Here is a 22234-nt window from a genome sequence, read left to right on the forward strand (position 1 = left end):
TCGAGATGGACATGATATAATAGATGGTAAGGCTGGAGGGGACATCCGGGCGTCTTGACCTGCAGGGGTTTGTGGTCACGGAGTTCTGCATGACAGCTGGCTAGAGGGCTCCTTGACTTGCGTGACCAAAAAAAGGAAAGAAAAGAGGCTGGTGAGCAGCAGCCTGGTGTAGCCTGTCCCAGTGGGAGAATCATGGTCCCAGACGTAGGTGAGTTTACAGATCTGGTGGAAGGTGGTGGGGCGCAGGGCAGGTCTTTGCTGCCACAGGTATATGCAACATATACACCTAGAATTTTTGAGGACTGTGGACAAAAGTCTAACCTGAGACAGATACCAGGGAAGGGAGGATCAAGAGCAGTTCACATTTCTCTGGGCCAGACAGCAGTTGTCCCTAGGTGGTGATAAATGTGTGCTACGTCAATATAACTATGTCAGTATAGTCAGAAAGGACCTGGTCACCTTGCCATCCTGCAGAACATCGGGCTTGCCCATGGTGTCAGGCAGACTTAGCCTCAGAAAGTGGCAAGCACTCCAGATGCTCTAGGAAGGTTTAAGAGAGCCAGAGGACGCATGATAGACAGCCGGAGGAATCGGGGGCCTGCCACACCACTGAAAAACTGAGAGGGCCAACGGCCAGGGCAGACCCGCACATTTGCTCTGCAGTAAAGATCAAGTCCTTTACTGCACCCCTGGGCCCTGGGATAGAGGCACAGCATTTGCAGGCCTTTCTGGGTTTTACAAGCACATACGTTGTGCTCAGTTTATTCCTCCAACCTGTTCATCAGGGCTGCCAGTTCCGAGTGGGTCCCACACACACACACAAAGATCCAGTTTCAGGCTTCAGTGGGACTGTGCTGCAACTCAGGCCACCGCACAGCAGTGAAGGCCACTGTGTGGGGTCTCAGGCAGCTCCAGGAGGTTGCAGCTCCGCCCTGGAGGGTCCCGGCGGGAGGCCATGCTTTCTCAGAACAACTCAGACTCCTGGTGCGCTACTGGGCACCTGATTCTGGGACACTAAGGGACCCAGCAATGGGGCTGTCTTCTCCAGAGCTGGGCATGATCAGATCCACAGTCTTAAATGCCGATGGGCATGGCAGTGATGTGTCCTTATTGGATTTGAATCTATTCAGGACACGATTCGCCTTTCCTGCCCACGGTTGTTCTCCAACGCAGCTGAGCTACAGCAGACAATGTCTGACCCGTCGTCATGGCGTCTCACCTAACATCGCCTCAAGAACCACTGTTTTTGCAAAGGCAGTGAGCCAATGGGCACTTGACCACAGGACCTGCTCGTGCGAATACGTGCCTGAGACCCCGACGCACCAGCACCCACAAAGACGTGGGGCGGCGAAGGCACCGGCTGGTGGGCAGGGTCCTGCAGGGTGGAGGAGCCGTCCGCCAGGATTCAGTGCGCATGCGTCAACAGCCGCGGACAGACTCGCGTCCCCCTCCGGTTAATGTATACTGGTCCGAGGACCAATGGGCAGACGCAGGACTGACTTCTCTCACCGTCTTGGTTAGTGACCCACTTGAAGATTGGCTGCTTCTCTCTCCTGCGACCCAGGTTCTGCTGGATTCCAAGTTTTGGTTCCGGGGGCAAAGGGATGCTTTCATCAGACAGCCCGAAAGGGCCCAGTAAACTGGGATCTATGACTGTCACAGGGTCCTTTTGGGACCACTGTGCTAGTTGACAAGGAGGCAAAGAAAAGAGCTTTGATGATGGACCCTGATTATCTATCACAAGGAGTTAGAGAGGAGAATCTCTGGAGCCCAGGAGAGTCACTCAATCGAGTGTCACTTCTGGGCCTTCTGGTAACAATGACGTGGCCTGAGAAGCCAAGCAGGGCAGGTGAAGGCTCAGATGCTGTGATGACAGAGGTCTGGGTCCTGGTGCCCAACCCGGACCAGCCGAAATGCCAAGGTGGGAAGTTTACAGCAGGGTGAGTCCAATTATAGGCTCAGGAACAGCGGACGTAGGGCCGTAGCGTAGGCGTCTTTGGAGTGTGGTCCCCAGCCAGCAGCATCGTCATCACCCAGGAACTTGAGAACTGCAGATGCTCAGGCCCTGCTGAACTGAATCAGAAATTCGGTGGCTCGGGCCTCCCAGGCTGCACTTTAACAAGCCCTGCAGGTGCATCTGGTGCACCAGAGCTCAAGCACTCCTGCTGTGGCCGCTTCTGCTAACCCAGCTGCTGAGTCCTCCGGCCCCACCCCTTAAAGACGGCCACACTGCAAAGAGCTGGGCCGGGTGGGAAGCTCCTCTGTGCACTCAGACCCTTTCAGCCACCCTTCCTCCAGCCACTAATTCGGTGACTGTCCCTGAGCACATCCGGACAGCTTCCCGCTGGTCCTACGTGGCCAATGGTGAGGACCTTGTACTTCCAGGGCTTCTCTGACATGGGCATGGGGGGTACTGGGGACCCATCTGGCTCTTGCACAGCGTCATCTGAGAGTGCAGTGCAGGCGACACTGTGGGGTCACTCCAGCTGACGGGTGAATGTTCTACCCTTTGTGCATGGGGCAGACACCTGAGATGAGCTCCATGAGGCTCCTCAGAGAAGCCTGCAGACTGAGCACAGGCCACCTGTACCGGCTTTCCTCCTCCCCCACCCCACCCCCGGCCGAGCCCCTCACTCCTGCTCACTGGGCTACTTCCCAGATAAACTGCTCTACCTCCAAGCCTTAGTCTGGGGCTCTGTTTGGGCGGAGCCAGTCTGAGACCTCTGGCTGCCTGGAGTGTGCTGCGCGTGCGTGGTCTGCTCTTCAAGTTACTCCTGCTTCTCCTTCACATCCGCCCATCATCCACTCAAAGTGGCCTTTCCCAGCGATGCAACCCACAGGAGCAAGCCTCTCGCGTCAGCCACTCTATCTGACTCCTCCATCACTACGACAGTTTTTTCAAACCTTTTTGTTAGCGCCTCTGTCCAGCTCTAGAATATCCTGCATAAAACAGAGAGAACCTGGGGCATTTCATTTCCCGCTGTTTCCCATAGCCTGGCCTATAGCAGGCACTGAAAAGGCATTTCTCGATTCAATGAATAAATGCTAGAGTTTGAGCACAAGAGAAGGCTGTAAATCAAGCCAGAATCTGAGTTAATAACACTTATGTGAGGGGGAAAAAAATGCATACCTTAAATTTAAATTTATTTAAAAATTACAAAAAATATCTCCACCAAGTTGTCTGAAAAAATGTAAAAGCAGCAGCAATGATTTTGGTTCAGTACCAGCAGTCCAACGCGCTTTATAAAATTGAACAAAATTTGGACGTGTGTCTTATGCCTCTGTAGACACGGGATCCCTTCTTTAGGTCCCTGTCTTTAGGCTCTGGTTGCGTCATTACGGGGACACTTTCCAGCGCCTTCCTCCTCTGGACCCTGTGCAGAATGATCCGGTACACGCCCGTGACGGAGCTCCGGGCGTCCCGCCCCTGGTTGTTTCGAATGTGCTCTTCCGTGATACCCAAATGCTCCAGCGTGCTCTTGACCTCATTTTCTTCCTCTCTGAGGGTGCCCGTCTCCGACAAATGTTTGGGATCCAGCTGGAAAGGTTCCAGAGGGGCGGGGTACGGCACCCCTTGCATCCACTCGTGGTTCATGATGGGGTCGATCCCCAGCCGCTCGCCGGGCACCGGCTGCAGGACGCCCTGGATGAGCCGGAGGCAGGGCTCCGACACGTGCTCGGGCACGTGGTACGCGCCCTCCAGGATGCTCCTCTTCAGCTTGGCCACGGTCTCCGCCCGGAAGGGCATGGTGCCCGTCACCATGAAGTACAGCAGCACCCCCAAGGCCCAGACGTCCACATAGGCGCCCACGTAGTGCTCGTCGCGGAAGAGCTCCGGCGCCGCGTAGGGCGGGGACCCGCAGAACGTGTTCAGCATTTCGCCTTTTTTACTGACTGTGCTGAATCCGAAATCGCCCACCTTCACACACGTGCTACTGGTATAGAACACATTCTCCGCTTTCAGGTCTCTGTGAATAATTTGGTTTTCGTGCTGTGGAAGAAGAAATAGGGGGAAATGATCGTTTGCAAAGTAAAATACCAACACAAAAACAGGCATCAGTTGCTCGGAAACAGTGAGATGACCTCAGCAGAAATTCAGTGGAGATGAAGCTGTTCGCAGACCTCCAGAGCTGCCCTGTCTGCGTGACTGTTAGTCACCCACCCACAGGCCCCAAAGAGGTAAAAGGCTTTATCTTCCCGTGGGGTGGGGGTCGGAGCCTGTCCCATGTGTGTGAACTCGGGAATTAGTGCCGGAGAGAAGACCCAGATCTTATTCCACAACGTTCCTAAACACAGTGACATGTCAGGCTGGACATGGGTTCTTCTGGCTGAGCAACCTCTTGACTAGGGCCAAGTCCAAGAAGGCTTGGAGCACCCCCCCCCCCCCTCCGCCAGCTTCCCAGTGACAGTCCCTCAGCTGGGCTCCTTTGTCTTTACAGAGTTATGAGCAAGGACCGGGCCTCGTGGGGCAGGGTTCCAGCAGCAGGTGCCACGGCTGGTTGTCAGCCCGTGCCCCACCCCCACCTTTATGTTCTGACTCCGGGCAATCTGGACCTGTTCAGGCCCCAGGAGCTCTTGGGAAATGGCTCCCTGGCACTCTTGCTGATGGGCCTTTTGGGGTAACAATCCAGGCTTTGGAACCCGACAGCACGTGATTAACTAACTCTAGGTTCAATGATTCGGGCTGTGTCCTGCGTCAATGCGCCTCCCGGTCAAACGGGGACACCAAGGGCACCTCGTGAGGGCATCATGAAAACCGCATGTGACACTGTGTCTGTCATGCTCAGCACGGCGCTGGCGCGGAGCACACCCCCCCAGTGAAACTTGGAGCTGTGTCTTTGATTCAACCTTCCCCTTTCCCGAGACCAGGCAGCTGGGAAAAATGGCAGGGCCCAGAGGGACAGAGGGCTCAGCCTGCACCTCTACTGCTGAGTTCTCTGCTGAGCTCTTTTCCCAGGAGACCGTGGAAGACTCCTTTCCTGGCTGTTCTACTGTGTCACATTGGGCCCGGGGTGCTCTCCCACCCTGGGCGCTCTCCCACCCTGGGCAAGCTCGTCACAGTACAGGCCACAGAAAAGACTACCTTCAGGTCTGAAACACCCACCGCTGTTACGATCAGACTCTGCTCCCTTGCTCACCTCTTTTTCCTCCCCCTCCCTCCCTCCTGACTGCTATCTTGGGCCCCCAGGTCACTAATTCCCCTGCTGATAATTTGGCTAGAAGGTAACTGATCCCAGGCCTTGACCTCCAACAGCCAGGCAGAGAAATAAACTAGAAACAGTGTCTCAACTAATACAGGCCCCAGACCAGGGCCTGTTTTCTGCCCGTTGTACTGACTGAGATCTAGGAAAAAGCAGCTCAAACTTCTGCACTAACAGAGCTGTCGAAGTGTGTGCAGTCTGCAGCCCAGGTGCTACAGTGTGCCCAGGAATACGGTCAAGCGTAAAAAGGGTGCACCAAGCACCAGCTCCTAAAAGATCTAGGGCATGGGCTTTAGGAGTCCAGATTTAGCTGAAGAAATAATCAGAGAACTGAACTAAGGGTGACGCGATCAAGTCCAAGCACAGAGGCAGCAAGAACTGAAGTCGAGGAAGATGGGTGTGTGTTGAGCCAGCGGGAGACTGAGGAGAATCTCTGAGAGACAGGCCTGAGCTGGGTCGTGAAGTGTGGACGAGGTTTGGAGTGTGAGACGTGGTAACAGGGCAGAGGGCATCCTTGACACGGGGCTCGGAGGACAAGGACAAGAAGCAGCAAGGAGCTAGCCCTCCGGGTGGTGGAAGATGGGGTTGGAGCGATGTGACCAGGGGCTGAGTGAGTGGCATCAGGCAGCTCCGAGTGACTCCTGCTAACGTGCAGACACACCAGGAGGCTGCCCTGTGAATGGGGGCTCCCGGGTGTTGCTTCAGAGGCACGAGCACGTACGCAGCCAGGCTTCTGACTCTCACAGAAGGAGCTGCTGTGGGACTAAAGTCCTCTGGGACCCTGGGATGCTGGCAAATTGAGGCCGATGTTCCCACTGTGGAATGGGAACGGGACTTTCCTTCCGTGCCCCACTCACCATGTGCTTCACGGCCGACACAATCTGGGAGAAGATGAGCTTGCTTTCCGGCTCCGAGAGCTTCCCTTCAGTGCTAATTTTCCCAAAGAGCTCCCCACCCCCTGCATACTCCATCACCAAGTGGAGCTTGGAGAGCGTCTCCACCACTTCGTACAGGCGGATGATGTTGGGGTGGTGCAGCTTTTCCATGCTGGAGATCTCGCGGGACAGCAGCCGCTGGGTTTTCTGGTCTAACTTGGTCTTGTCCAGGATCTTAATGGCCACCTTTTCTGGAAAAAAGAAAGCATCAGAGCCAGCGTTCATGGGCTCATAGACATTTAGAACGGAAAGGGAACTGGATTGGCCCCTTTATTTTATGAGCAGCAGAGAGGAAATGGCTGTTCCCAAGCTAACAGAGCTCCTTCCTGATGGTCAGTGTGTCTTGCATGTTTCGATGCCAATGCCAGGCTCCCAAGAAGGTTTTAGTTTGATGACCTTTACTGGGTTTTCCGGGTGCAGTTCAAGCTCCTTTGCTTAGCCGAGAAAGCCCCTCTCACGCCTTCAGCCTCAACATCCGTCACACTCCTGACCTGCACCCTCCCCTCCCTGCGTGCAGCTGTAGTCCAGCTGTCACAGAGCCTTCGTTGCTCCCTTTCCTCCATCTGGACCATTCCGTTGATCTGCTTCATGACCCCTTTCCCGCTCTTCAGTAAGTTGACTCCTGGTGATCCCTCAAGGCTGCCTCACAGCCAGTCTCTTCCAGGATGGTGTCTGTGACCTGTCCTGTGACAGCCACGATGCTCAGAGCTTGCGTTCTCTGAACTACGATCTCAGCACGCCGGCCTGTCCCTGCTGACTTCCTCCTGCCCCACCCCGCGCAGGCTCTGCTCTCACCAGTGCCTGGACCCCACGGGACTTCGTGTGCGGGGGAGGTTAATTGGTGCAATTCCCCGGCTATGATACCGATTCATGGTAATTTGGTGTTTATGCATCGAGAGTGTTAAAAACGGTTGCACCTTTGGCCCAGCCATTTCACTGTTGGCATTTAATCTTAAAGAAATAATCCGACATATGTACGAGGTTGTGTGTGTGCATGAGAAGACTTCTGTGATATTGGGAATGGCTTAAGTGTCCAGCAAGAGAAGTCTGAAGGTTAACATGAAGCGTGGTGTAGTTACCTGTATAATGGTACACCGTGTGGCTATCAAAATAGTTACATGGAAAGATGTTCAATATGGAACAAGGAAGGAAAAATACAAATAGACAGTTGCATAGAAAAAATTCCAGAGAGATAGTCATCAAAATGTTCAGAATAATTACTTTATTAATAAGAGGATCATGAATGGTTTTCCCTTAAATTTTTCTTGCTTATCTATATTTCCTCATTTCCCTGCAACTAATTATGGAACCTAGATATAGAATTAATATGGATTAAGTGTGTAATAAAAATGATTGATGGTTGAAAATGAATGAATCTCTGCTCCCAGGTAAACCTTCATTCATTTTTTTTGGTTCAAAGTGGACCAGACTGTATTAGATAAGAAAGATTTTCTAGGCGAGTAACTGGGCAGAACAAATTGTACCCTGCCTACTGGACCTACTTGCAAAATATCTGCTTTGAAGAAGTTCGGCACAGTGTTTGTTTACCTGCACAGAAATGGATGATGCTGGTTTACATAGGAGTGTTATTGGTCTATCAGAGAAGGACTTCTAGAATGGGAAGAGGCGGGGTTTTCTGGGAGCTGGGGAGGCAGTGCTGGGGAAGGAGGAGGGAGCAGACCCTCCAGGCTGGAACCTGGGCGAGCCATGGGCCCCAGCAATGGGTCCCCCCACTGCTGCATGACATGGGAACTCCTGGTTTTGTGGAGCCTACTGGGTGTGCTACTCTTCTAAGGGCAGATTCCCCAGAGGAGAGGCCTCTGTTCTGCCTGGGTCCTCCCCCAGTGCTGGCCCAGGCTTCTGATAACGTGCAGGCCCCTCTCCGCTGTCCTCTGCTCCCCACGTTATGGCAGCTCAAGACCCAGATCACCCACTTCCCTCTTCTCTACAAGTATGTCCTCCGTGACTCCAGGTGCACCCATACACCTGCCTGCACGACCTCTCCGCATGGTTGTTTGTCTTAGTTCAGGTTCTGCCAGAAGCAGATTCTGAAGCAGAGAGTCAAGTGCAAGGAGACTGAGGGAGGGGACCCCAGGAAATGTTGGTAGAAGGAGGAGGAAGTGAGGTAGAGAGGAAAGGTGACGGTAAAGGGTAAGTTGCTATGTTACCAGTTAGTCCTGCTGAGATTTGGGATGCCTATATTTTATTGGGAGAAGAGCGAGAGAGAGCTGGGATCCTTACCCATCTCTACGCCAGTCACTGGTCATTGGCTGTTCCTGGGGGTGTCACTGCCCCTGTACCTGTGGCCTGGTGTGCAGGTAGGAGGAAAAAGCCCAGAGGCAAAGAGGTGGAGAGACCCTCAAACGCACCTGTCCACCCGTGTCTGCTGTGGACTGCTCATCGTTAAAGCCAGAACCTGGGAATCACCCCCAATTCCTTCTCTCCCTGTCCTTCTCTCTCCTCCCGCATCCGACGGACCACAGGGGTTTCCAATACTCTAACAGATTTCTCTCAAATGCATCCCCTTCCTTCCATGCTCACAACCACCCCCCCAAGTTGAGATGGACGTCACGTTCATCGGAGCCATCCGACTAATGTTTTGTTCTGACATCCCTGACTCTGGTCACACCCCAACTTCAGGTCCTCCTTCCTCCCTGAGATCAAATTCTAATAGTTGCTTGAGTTCATTGCTTGCTTTAAGCTTTTCAATGACTCCCAGGGAACCAAATGACAAAATCCAAATATGCAAGAAGATTCTGCACGGTCAGCCCCTGCCTGCCTCACCCACCGTATCGCATGCTTCTTTGTGGAGGCTTCTGGGCTCCAGCCCCGTCGGAGAGTTTTCAGACCTCCAAGTCCTCCCCAGACTGGCTCGCCCCTCCGTGCACTGCTCACCTTCCCTCTGCCCGGAATGCCCTTTGCCCTGTGTCTGGTGTGATTTCTCCTCAAACCCCAAGACACAACACAGGGCTTTCCTGGTCAACTGGCCCTTTCCTGACACCCTCAGGCACAGGGGAGCCCACCCTTGGTACCTTACTGGGTGACAACGCTCATCAGTGGTTTCCTGTCCGTCTCCATGACATATCCTGAGTCCCCGTACAGGCGAGAACTGTGCCACGTTCATCTCTGCAAGGGCCCAGGGCAAAGTGTGGGCGTGGGAGAGTCCATTACATTTTTTTTAAGAGAGGAGGGAATGAACTGATGAATAAATAAGTTGAGAGGTGAAAAGAAATTGTTGTGGAAACATGAGAACAGAGCAACTGGAGAGGAAGGCCAGGGGAGAAGAGGTCAGGGAGGGCAGCAGCGGAGGAAGGGACAGACATCGCTGCCTCTCTTACTTTTGTCTGTGACAACAGATGGGACATAAAGTATTCAGAACCTGAGTGCATCCTCGCTTTTGAGAAATTCCTAATCAGCCTCATTTCTAATCATGTTGGCTTCAGCCTGTCCTATCAGCTTGCAAGGCCCAAGGGAATCTGAGGTGTGAGTTATATAAACCCCAGCCAGCAGGGGCCTGTATTGGAGTCTTTTTTTCCCTAGAGATCAGGGCAGCAGGCACCTCTGTCAAAACTAGTGTCCTGGGAGCTGCCCCGGCGCCGAAACCCTCGCTTTCCTGGGACGCTGTTCCCTTCTCTTATCCAGGCGGCCCATGTTTCCTAGAAAACCTCATGACAGGCCTGGGCAGACTGTCTTTGCATGGGGACCTTGCTGATATGAATCACTTCCATACGACATAATCTGACGTGGCCTGGCTAGCAACTGAGACGCCCAGCAAGGCTCCCTAAACCACCCATGGATAAATCTCCTTCCTCTTTTACAGGTACAGATTCTAGAGGGGTGTCCCCCCCTTTCCTTCTGTTCCTGTCTGCTCACAGCAGCCAAATGTCCCCTCGCTATTCACAAGCCACAGTTTTCTGGTCCCGACTCTGTCATCCTGCCCCGAGACTTGGTCCCCCAACACCTGCCTCCGCTCACTGTCTGCATTGCCTCAGGTGGAACTGCACCTGGGTTCCCACCCACCCCTCCCCCTTTTCCATGCCCATAATTCTCATTCTCCTACTCTTCCCTCCCTCAGGGGCTCGCTGGAGGGTAGAGCCCCAGAAGAGAGACGAGGCATGGGGCCTACAAGACATGAGGCGAAGTCAGGGATTTCTTTTTTCTGTTGCATTAATGTGCTCAGTTACCTGCCAGTACATTCTCTGGCTTGTTTTGACCTTCCACCCCTTTGGCACACATACCCTATAACGGGGGGGGGGGGGGGGGGGCTTGAACCTTTGACAATAGGGCAGGTCAGCACTGAGGGTCCCATGTCAATGAAGCCACCAAAGTGTCCCAGTGCACAGCTGGGAAACGCCACCTTCTCTGATCCTCAAGGGACTAGAACTGACTTAATTCCGTAACACAACAGAACCTGCGGAATTCAGAAGGGAGTCTCCAACACATCCAGCTGTCGCTACTTCTCCTCCGTGCGCCCAGAATCACAGCCTGTCTCCGGAATCCGGTGCTGTCTGGGGGAAGCTTCCTGCTCGCCTGGCTCCCGACTCTGTGGGGGACGTGGCCCTGTCACTTTGCCGCGCTCTCTGCTCGCCTTCTCAAAGTCACATGCTGGGACCTTGGGCTCTGCTGAGAGAGTCACGGGACCGATGACCCTGAGGGCTGCTGCTGACTCGACACAGGTGTGCCCTCGGCCAAAGGGCGGCCCATCGTCGGCTGGCCAGTGAGCAGTCATACAGGGATGGGCAAAAGCAGGTTAACAATAAGGAGAAGAAATCATACAATAATAAATAAATAAATAAAACGAAAATAAACTGTTTCACATACTCATTCCTGTAGACCCACGTTTGCCCGTCCCTGTATTCTTCCTCTCTCTAAATTCTGAGCTGAAACAGAATGAAACAAGTGGGCTGGAGACGAACAAGGAAGCTGAGAGATTGGGTGGCTGCGGGATGCGCCTCTGCCCATCGAGCAGGGAAAGCCACTCTGCAGAAAAAAGCGTGAGGACGGCACACACCCACCAAGGGAAGTGGAAACGAGAAACCACGTGGCCCCGAGAAAGAGGAGGACTGAAGACAGTCACCTGCTGCTACCTGGCTCCCCACCCTGCTGGGGGTCCTCGGACAGAAGTTGCCCCTTGCTCTGTGAGCTGTTTGAATAGGCTCCCATCCCAGGAACGGGATGACGTGTGACTTCAGCCAAAGCAGACGAGTAGTAGCATCCTGGGTGTCGTCCCCTTCCGACATCTCCCCACTCCCTGGTCCTGTCTTCTGTCTCAGTTTTCTATCTGAGATAGAACCTGTCCCCACATGTTCTTTTTTCTCCCATTCTTGCCCTAGACTACGGAGAAGCAACACCCATCCTGCTTAGATCTGAGCTACACAACAAGATCCCCTTTTATGAGTGGAGTGAGCACTGCTATTGGCCACATTTTATATGTGAGGAGCCTGTGGCTCCCTGGTGCACCCAACCTAGGAAGGTGAGCAGCCGGCCCTCGGGCTCAGAGCAGCAGGGAAGGGCACTCACGGCTCCAGTGACTTGGGAGTGTGTGTGTGTGTGTGTGTGTGTGTGTGTATGGGGGGTTAAGGTGTTTTCTCTATAGGGGCCAAACGCAGGGACGGGAGGAACGTGGGACTGGGGGAGGAGAAGAAAGGAGAACAAAAGACGTATAAGAAAAGAGCAGCTGTGGAGGCACCTGGCAGGCTGGTCCTAACAGAGAGCAGGTCAGGACAGGGCTCCCAGGCAGGGAAAGGGCAGGGCCCCTGGGCTCAGGAAGTCAGTAAAATTATATGGAGTTGCAAGCGTTCCTTTTCTGTTTATTATTTTTAACTCCCTTTGATAGTGTCCAGGCTTCAGCTAAGGGAGCGGTAACCCGGGGAAGTGCCCACGCTGCTGGGCCCTGGGCAGAGTTCCTTCCCGAGGCCAACGTGCTGGACGCCGCTGCTCTGGAATCCAGAGTGACTGGTGGCAAGCGGGTGTGGGCTTCAACAGACGGCAAGGAACCTAGTGACAGTGAGGACACTGCAGCGTAGACTGAGGCACAGAAGGTCCTGAGATCAAACCCCTATTCCCCAAATATAACAGAAGCAGCAGCCTCAGGCAAGGAGGGGAAACTGGTCCCAGGTGTCCACAGACTGGCGCCGTCTGGGAGGTCTCCTGGGCCACTCTGTGCCCTAGGTATTGACACACAAACCCAAATAGGCAGTGTAAACAAAGCCTCGGGCCAGGGGCTGCCTCGGAGCCAAGCCACAGTCCCCAGGACAGAGGCCCCTCAGTGTCTGAGTGAGTTCTCCCACATGGGGCAGTGGGAGGGTTTGGGGAGTCAGACCATCTAAGGCTGAACTGCTGGGGCCACACGTAGCTTCTGTGGATCCTAGTTCCCCTGCCTATAAAGTGGAAATGAGAACAGCGCCCTCACCTAGTTACCGTGGAAATCAACCGGAATAACAACGACAAAGGACACGGCCTCACGTGGCAACGCTTCTCTGGCTTCCTGGCCCCGGACCCCTAGCCCACCCCACACTGCGCCCCGGTCCCATGGGGGCGGCGGCCATCCCTGGGTGGTCAGACCCTACCTTTGGTTAGGGAGTGAATCCCGAGCTTGACTTGGGAAAAGTTGCCGCTTCCAATCTCCCCCCGGATCCGGTAGAAGCCGATCCGCTTCCCCAGGGTGATCTCCCTCACCACCTTCTCGTCTTGGGACATGTCCTGGGTCAGCTTCTCGAAGGGTGTCAGCTGGCGAGCCTGCCCCTCCTCCTCGGCCTCCTGGTCGCACTCTGTCTGGCAGCCGCTTTCCACGCTGTCCCGCCGGTCCCACCTGGCATAGTGGGGGGTCACCAGGCCACCTCCATGCACATACACTGCTGTCATCGTCACCGTCACCACTGGCTCACGTCTCCATCTCAGCACAGAGGCCCCGATCAAGGGCAGGTTGGGGAGGAGCAGAGGAGGCGGGGCGGCTGGGAGCCGGGACTTGGGGACTGCCAGAGCCCCGAGTCCCCTGAGGGCCAGAGCCAGTGCCAGAGCCAGAGCTGGCCGAAGGAAGTCACCGGAGCCTGCGGGGCTCACCCGGCCCCGCCCAAAGCCGCCGGTCTTGCTGGAGACATTTCACACCTCCCTTCGCGTTGGACTCTCCGTCTCTCACTGCGCCAGTGGCCCAGAGCCGGCCTCCGTAGACACCTCCCTGGCAGGCTGCAGGACCCTCCTGGCCAGCCACACTCTCTGATGCCTGTGGTAGGTGGCCGTGTCCCAGGACAAAAGCTCCAGTTTGCTATTTCCTGGGGTGGCCGGCGACTCTTTCACTCTGGAGGCCCGGGCCCCTGCTGCTGGTCCTCGGCTCTGACCGGCCTCGTTTGGCACCGCGAATCAGCCTGCTGGTCACACGGCAGCCGGAGGAGGATTAAATCCCTGCGCTGTCACTTTAGCCGCCCTTCATTCACAAGAGCCTTCCTCCAAGCCGTGAGCCGCCTCAGAAATTTGGCAGGGGCTGGTCCGTCCTAAGAACAGAGAGAAGAAAATGTATCAGCAAGGCCGATAAACTGCACAGGATGTGGAACGAATGTGGGATCTGAAAGCGCCTTCCGACTTTAGGCTGTGACTCATGCCGGTAGTAAATGCTTGATTACATGTGACCTAGTAAGAAGAAAATGTGCAACACACACTCCTCAATCTACGCTGCAGAAAAGCCCTCACAGCCTGTAAACGCTCCTAGCAAAACAGTCTTCCTGTTCTTTGAGGTCTAGGAAAATAGGCATGAGGCCTTGGGTTGTTTAAAGCCAGCCTCTTAACATACAATATTGATAGTAATGATGATTAAGATTTTCTACTAATATCAGTTTCCAAGAGGTCTTACACTGACTCAAATAATAATGTGCTCCTTCCACTGCATTTCCAGGTATCTGTTCTGCTCCAGCTTTCTCTGTGCCTCGCCTCCTACCCTTTCTGGTGCCGTCTGCGACAAAGGCCAGTTCTCTTAGCCTCATTCCCTGGGCGTCTCTGATCGGGTGTCAGTCTCCAGGTCCCGCCGCTCATTCGGAAGGTGCAGGAACAGAGGGTGATGTTACCAAGGTCAGAGAGATAAGAAATACTGCCCAGCTCCAACGTCTTCAAGGCCTTTCTGCGCCCTAGAGCGAGGAATAATCGCTTCCTCTCTCAGTCCCCAGGGCCCTCGGTGCACTTGCCAAACAGTCTCGTCTGTGAAGAGGGGCACTGGGTTGACTTCGTCTGTGTGTCCTGCTCCCCTCCCACCTCCCTCAGCTTGGAGCCCAGCGTCCTGCATAAAGAAAGTCTTAGCGAAGTGTGTGCTGAACTTGATTTTTGGATTTGAGCACGCTGAACCAGAAACCTGAGGCAAAACGTGAGACCTTGGGAATGTGAATTTCTGGCTTTCTTTGATGAGATCACATTGTTACGTCTGGTTAAGTCCAGGGTTGCCCAAGAACAATAAGTAAGGACAGGGAGGAGGAGACCTGAGGGGCTGGGGGAGGGGGCAGCAGAAGGATCAAGGGAGAAGGTTTAAAGGAACCACCTGTTAGTAACTGCACACATTTCTAGGTATGAGTCTGATAGGATGTTTGAAAAGATGGTTGTAAGATAAAGGATTCTTAAGTGAGTTGAGGGAAATCTAAGTCTGGTTCTTCAGCTTTCCAGGTCGCAGGCTGTTTTGAGATTCTAACGAAATCTAGGACCCCATCCCCAGGAAAAAGGGGCACACACACATCATTTGTGTACATTTTTTGTTTTTCATATATTTTTTAATTATTTTATTGTTGTTCAATTACAGTTGTCTGTATTTTCTCCCCATCCCTCCTCCCACCCCATCCTAACTCACCTCCCTCCCTCGCTTCCACCCTTCCCCTTGGTTTTGTCCCTGTGTCCTTTACAGTAGTTCCTGAAAACCTTTCTCCCCACTGTCCCCTCGCCTCTCCCCTCTGGCTATTTGTGTACAATTTTAAAGGACTCACAGACCCTCGGAAAGGCCATCCTGTCCCTCGGATTAAGAATCCCTCTGGCACTAGAGCTCAGATTCCTGGCAGGAGACTGCACAGACCAGAGGAAGGGTGGCATTCCTTGTAATTCTGAAACCTGAGCTTAACCCACGTGGAGAGAGGAAGGGCTCCAGAGGGGACACTCTGCCTGACCGCCTCACGCTCTAGCCAGCTCTGTGAGGAGCTGCGAGGCTCCGAGTCCCCGCTGGCCTTTCACAGGACACCGGCGTGCCTCTCAGTCCCGTGCAGCCTGTGCCGCTGACCCACCTGTACCCCAACCGGACAAGCCCCTGGCGGGCAGGAACCTGCCCCTTCCTCCTCTCCCCCCCAGAACTCAGCACTGTGCCGGGCCCTGAGTCAGTAAGGGTTTGACAAAGAAGGAATGAATTAACTTATCAATTTATTGATCGCTCTATTTAGGTCTGATTCAGTAGATATAAATATCTTTATTTATAAACTAATGACACTGTCCCAGCATTTATGTGAATTCTTTCAGGAAGCTTATTTCATTCAGTTCTCATTTCCCCAAGGCCTGGGCTACCTTCTACCGACCGTCAGGGTTCCTGGCCCCGCCTCCTGTGCAGGTGACAGCTGAGGCCACATCCCACCATCAGACTGAGGATTGCTACAGGGCTGCTCGCAAAGGACAGAAAAGCAAAGTCTCCCCCAACCTTGACCTTGCCACTTCCACCAGGCCGGGGCCCCGCCCAGGCACGCAGGCCTCTGGCCTCCTGGAACCTGGTCTCTGCCCCCACACAGTGGTTGGCTGGGACTTTTTCTCTGCTTTTCCAGCTCTCCCCCACCTCCTGATCCGCACCCTGTAGCTTCAACTTCACCCAGGCCTGCAATCAGATTTTGGACTTGCCCTGATTAACTTCAGGAGCCCCCAGGAACCCGCCGCTCCCGCTTCCCGTTCCCTGCGAAGGGGTCCGGAACAGCTGCCAAGTGTGCTGGCACTACACTCTCGACAGCCGCAGATTAAATTTCCTGCACAGAGGCTTTAAAACCGATTGTCTGGCCTTTGTGGCCGGGGAGGCAGTCAATCTGGCTAGATCCGATGCGGGAGCTGAGCAGTTTTGGAAATGTTGCTGTGGGCTTGGATTGAGGAAGAACCGCAGTTCGGGGAAGCCAGCCAGCCGACCAGAAAAACCGAACCTCTCCCTCCTGCCTACTCCAGAATAAAGGCCAAGTAGCTCACCGAAGTCAAGGCAAAAGAAACGAAGCTGTAAAATACTAGAAAAAAAATCAGATTTTAAAAATGACCTCAGAGAAGGCCATAAAAGAAGACATTAGATTTGACTACATAAAATAATAGCTTTCTGTTAGCCAAAAATATCATAAACAAATGAAAGAATTCGATGGTAAACTGGTAGAGACAGCTTCTTCCCAATCTGTGTGACAGACAAAGGACTAATGTCCTAGATAAAGAACTGTCACAAATCAATAAGAAAATACCGATATCTTAAAACAAAAATTAAAGATCACGAGTAGACATCTAACAGAAAGTACAACTGGCTCCATACTGCATAAAAAGATGTTCAACCTCACTTACAACCAAAAACACACATAAAAACTCCACTGAAATTAGAGTTTTTACAAATAGACGTGAAAACTACAAAAACATGCATCGGTGGTAATGCAGAGGGTTTGGGAATCTGAAACTCTCCCTCGTGGTCACTGAGAGTGAAAATTGGTACAACCGCCTGACCGGCAATCGGCTGCGGCCGCCTGTGAAATACAAACACACGGAGCCTTTGCCTCAGCAATTCCACTTCTAGACTTTATTTTATGCATGCGTGCACAAAGGTAGACCTACTTCTAATAGAAAAATGGGTCGGTAGATATTCCCTGCTGCATTGTCTTGTAGCAAAAAGCTAGAAATTGTTTAATTACCCATGAGTAGGCAACCAATGAAATAAATTGGTTGCCTGCTAATGGGCATGAATGTACATAAATGAAATATGGTCCGGCCATTTACTATGAAACACGGAGATATTTATTGAAGAAGATACAAAAAACATTGCACACAAAACAAGGACACCTCAGTCCCCTTCAAAGTAGACACCTTGGGACCTCACACAGTTCCCCCAGTTGCCATCAGCTGCCCTGTTGTATTTACGTAAGTCTATCGATGGTCTGAAATCTCTTCCCTTTCAAAGGTGATTTTAGTTTTGGGAAAAGCCATAAGTCACAGGGTGCCACATCTGGGCTATTGGGGTGCTCAGTCACCTGGGTGATTTGACGTTTACCCCAAAAATTCTGCACAAAACATGATGCATGAGTAGGTACGTTGTTGTGATGAAGCTGCCAATCACCAGTTGCCCATAGCTGTGGCCTTCTGAATCATCTGAATAGTTTCTGTGGAGAAAGGTTCAAGCCCAACGCAAAATCTGATGCAGTTTCCTTGCTCTACTCGCTCAGTCATTTTGAATGTGATGGCCACACAGTACACATGCTCCCTCAAAGGCATCTACCACCCCCACTGACTAGTACAGTGAAGTCGTCATTGTTCACACATGTGCATTCCAGTCCACTGTCCTTGGCTCCCAGGTTACAGTGATGTCACACAAGCCATTCTTATTATATTAACAATGGCTTGACTTTTTCTGGGCAGACATTGTATATCATGGATTACTATGCACTTCTGAAAAAGCACGAGTTACCACATGAAGCTATACTGTTAGGAGGACAGATTATACATACTGTGATCTCAGAAATGTGAGGAAAGGGACAGTAAACCTAAGAAACTGGCAACAGCGATTGTATCTGGGGCGGGGGGAGAATTGTTGGACTGGGGATTGGAGTGAAAAGTATATTTTTCACTATTGACTTTTAAATGATTTTCATTCCCCCCATTTGTATTTACCTTAAAGAAAGAAAACAAAAATGTGTCGTGTGTTGCCTCCTACAGAGTTGGTGCACAATAAGCTTCTTTACTGTGGGCGATACAGGGAAGTTAGCACACCTGATTCTCTGATATCTAGTGGGTTGTTTTTTTAAATCAAAAGACAGTTAGGAACTCCAGTTAGAAAATTTTTAACTTTCATTTATCCCTACTTCCTTCCAAAACCCGCCATAGGAATAGGAGGAAAGAAGGTACAAACCCACAGGATCGAGAGAACAAGAGAGGACACGGCAGCAGATGCAGGATGTAGGCACATCTGGGGAAGGATGGAAGGCAGACCAAGACGGGGGATGAGTCAGCGAGGAGAACTACAACCTAACTCCCAGGGACGGGCCTGCCAATGAGGTGCGCCATTCTGCATGCCCAAGACTTCACACCACAGGAGACCGAGGGCCTCAAACTTTGGAGGAAGGAAGCAGACCAAAAACATGGGGGCCGTGTGACCGTAGAGCAGTCCTCCCTCACAGCCGGGCTGTCCCCCTCTCTGCCTCCCCCAGCCCAGCTCGGAGCGTGTCAGGACAGCCAATCCGGTCAGACGCAGGCTGTGGGACCCTCTTGCCGGCTTTTGCCACCAGTCAGTCCTGCACTCTGAGTTTCCAGAATGGAGGAAACCAGCGTCTAACCTTCCAGGCAGGGATTCCTCTTTCAGAGAAACTAAATAGCTAATCAGAAAAGACCTCCTGCAACCGGCATTTGGAGGTTCTCCTACATGAAAATGGCCTGCCCACCTGCCGTCCAATCCTCCAACGTGCCAGGTTCGCTGGCACGCACGGGAGCTTCCAGTCAGAGTTTAGCGCCTTCACACAGAATGAAAGGCCAGTTGAGACGCACCAAATCCCTGAGCAGAAGGCTCTCAAACGAGAGAAAGAAACCACACCCAACCAAAATAACTACAGTGCAGGAAGCAGAGATAACGATGAGGTTGCGTATCCAGAAAACCAGAACAAAAAGAGCTGTCCTGGAAATTAAAACTAAAGCATTTATTGAAGAGTTGTAAAAAAAAAAAAAAAAAACCCAGAAGAGATAAACAATAGAGAAAAAGAAAAAGAAAACCAGGTAACCAATCCAGAAAGTCCAATACTGAATTATCAGGATTTCTAGTGTGACTACTCCCAATAAAGTCAGATGCGTGCTTTCTGTTGTACTTGAATTGCCAACAAACTTAAGAAATTTAAAAAAATAGTAATAAGTGAAGAAAAAGTCTGTGTTCTCACATGTTCCAACAGACTAAGAAAGTAGATGAAAAAATCTTAACAGGAACGAGAAGTCCTGTTTGGGTGCATAAAGACTCATTTTTATTTTGCAGAACATTTTTTTTCCTAAAGATTTTTCTTAGATGTCTGGAAATAGAAGCCCTGATTATGGGTTGTGGGGTTACTATAAAAAGTGTATTTGGATTATGTCCCAGCCTCATCACGCTGAAAAATAAGCAAGTAATGGGAACCACGACATCTCTAATTGCAGATGAAACCCCTCTTTCTCAGATGCAAGTGGGGTTTCTTGTTACTTTGCCTTTTGCCCTTTTGATTCTGACCAATGTTTACGGACATCAATGAGCTCAGGAACCCAACCAGCCAAAACCGTGGAGTCTCATCATCGCAGATCAAAACCTCAAGCGGAGGCCAACGGGTCCTTAATTATTAACTCGCTGTCGCTGCATAGCAATGCATTAAATAAGATTAAAGAACACAGAGCTTGCTTGGTCATTTATTTTCTTGACTTGCAACCCACTGTGAAAATAATATCAAAGAAAACCACCTCGGCTTTGTTCTCTTTGTCTGAGTTTAAATTACAAAACTTCTGGGTCCGCTCTCAGGCAACCTGGCAGAGGAGTGTGATGCAGCCAAGTTCTCCCCAATGGCGCGTCCTCAGGGGGAATTACGAGTAAGCGCGCTTCATTTGAAAATCAACTTTTACCATTTAAAAATCATTGAGGGGTGTCCAACCCGTGGTCTGCATGCGCCCCAGGATGGCTATAAATGTGGCCCAACACAGACTTTTTTTTTTTTGCTCATCAGTTTTTGTTGTGGACCACTCTGTCTGGTTCTAGGAATTGTAACTCTACCCCCTGTGGCTAAAGAGGAGTCAGTGACCTTTGGAATGCGAGCTGCAGGAGACAAGGCTTGTCACTGGTAGCAAATGCTGCCTCAGTTTCCTCCCTGCCCCCAAAGCATGGTTGGAAGTCCTTGATGGGTAAGACCCCTCAGAGGAGGGGTGACGTAGGCCAGACACGACCACTTGGGAGGCCATCATGGAAGGACTTGGGGGGCTGCGACAAAGAGGGAGCAATGGACTCTCAGCCCCCGGCTTTGACATAGCCCTCTGGGATAAGGCTTCCTGGCTCTAATCCCCTTAAGCCTAAGTACCTACTGGGGAGGGGTACAGCTCCTTGCCTTGCTAGAGCATGTACTGGGGGAAACTCTGGCATTACAAAGACTTTCTGCTAAACCTGTGAAATCTGCTCTGCTAAGAGTGCTTTCATTCATATGTTAAGGGTTCAAGCAAGAAATGCTAAAACTCTGTTCCTGACAGACTCTGAAGCCCTCAGATTTCTTTGAAATGTTATCTACTGTTTGATCCTTGCCGCCCTGTATTCCTGTGTATTACAACCCAATAAAAGCTCTTGGAGGAAGGGGCTCAAGGCCTTTTTCCCCTGAGAAACTGGCCACTGCTCAAGGCCTTTTTCCTCTGGGAAACTGACCACTGCTCAAGGCCTTTTTCCTCTGGGAAACTGGCCACCTCTCCTCCCCAAGCAGATCACATCATGTCTCAGTCACGTTTACTTTCAATCATGGCACATGGGGGGACTTGTGAGGAAAGTTGCCCCCACAAGTTGTCATTAGTGTTTATGTATTTAATGTGGGGCCCAAGACAACTCCTCTTCCAATGTGGCCCAGAGACACCACAAGGCTGGACACCCCTCATGCCACCTCGGTGTTTGCCCTCGGCTCCTTCCTTCTCACCCCGCAGGTCCAGGTCCCACAGGTGCAGGTCCCACCTGGGAACTTGGAAGCAAATGGAAAACCAGTGCGACCTGGATGTGGCCTCCAGGTGCTGCTCCTTGGTGCTGCCTCTCGTCCCTCCTGACCTCACACGCGACTTTCTTGGCCACCAAGCCCGCATCTCCCCCATTCCACTGGACCACCCACAGTCGGTCCACCCCGTCGGATGGGCTGACATGGGCTCTTTCCACACGGAGTCCTACCACACTTGAGGCTCCCTGGACCAACGAGGTCACAGACTATGCTGAGGAGGGCGGGCAGGCGGTCTGTGGGGTGCAGCCCGGCGCCGGGGCAGCCCACGCCCCACCCCAGCCAGGTGGTGCTGGCGCGCAGGCTTACTTCTGCCAGGCCTTTTAATTCCTCAAAAGCAGCTGGAAATCGAGACATTGTTGGTGAGCCCTCTAATTTTTCAATAATGGATCACATACTTTTAAAACATTGTGTGGCCCAGTGAACTGAACCGTCGGGCCAAATTTGGCCTTCGGATTGCCAATTTGCAGACTCCGCCTCCAGCTTTATACGTACATCACTCAAGAAAAGGGGGAGGGCAGGCCACAGGCCCGCAGTCAGGTACATCTGGGAAGGTGCCAACTGCACCTCTCTTAGGCGTGTGTCTGCATCCCTCACAGCCTGTGGCATTCAACACACACACAAGTACACAGATAGAATCTGTTCTTTGTTTGCTCCAGTGTGCTCTGAGTTCATTTAACCATCCAATTAATTCTCGCAGTATACCTTTGTGTCATTGGCATTTTTCTTACAGCTCTGACCTCAGAGTTAGACAAAAGCGATCAAATACTCAAGCTGTCAGTTAAGTGTCTGTAAGAATTTGGGTCCCAAGAGGAAGATTAGAAAAACAACAGGACAGCAGATGGGATGAGTTTAATTCCCGGATGTAGCCAACTGGGCGGAAGCTGGCCACCTCTGCGAGGTTTAGGACAACAAAGTAGTTTCTTGACGATTAAGAGTCTTTTAACCTTGGGAAGATTAAGCATTAAAAGCACAAGTGTTAAAGAAACTTCAATTACATAGTTTTTATATTTTGTTCTGATAAGCCTGTAAAAATGGGTATTGTATATACTTGTAATGTGAAGAAAATTAGGTATAATAGAGACAAAATAGTTTTGAGATTCTAATTTAAAACGAAGAATTGAACAATTGATTTAGACTTATGATTTTAAGTGGAAATTTTATTGTATATAAATAGCAT

At 51.8% G+C, this 22234-nt stretch overlaps 1 protein-coding gene across 1 annotated transcript in view; it reads right to left on the reverse strand.

The window, feature by feature from the left end:
• Positions 1 to 3173: 3173 nt before the first annotated feature.
• The window catches only part of NIM1K (NIM1 serine/threonine protein kinase), a 40759-nt gene continuing 21698 nt past the window's right edge, over positions 3174 to 22234 (reverse strand). The window contains exons 2-4 of the mRNA XM_037164523.2: positions 12706 to 13626; positions 6059 to 6327; positions 3174 to 3991 (exon numbers count right to left, since the gene is read on the reverse strand). Coding sequence (XP_037020418.2) covers positions 3242 to 3991; positions 6059 to 6327; positions 12706 to 13000 — 1314 coding nt within the window. The 5' untranslated portion in view covers positions 13001 to 13626 and the 3' untranslated portion in view covers positions 3174 to 3241. The remainder of the gene's footprint in view (positions 3992 to 6058; positions 6328 to 12705; positions 13627 to 22234) is intronic.

Source organism: Artibeus jamaicensis, unplaced genomic scaffold (genome assembly GCF_021234435.1).
Source record: "Artibeus jamaicensis isolate MK-2021 breed Jamaican fruit bat unplaced genomic scaffold, CSHL_Jam_final scaffold_369, whole genome shotgun sequence".
In the NCBI taxonomy this organism is placed as follows: Eukaryota; Metazoa; Chordata; class Mammalia; order Chiroptera; family Phyllostomidae; genus Artibeus; species Artibeus jamaicensis.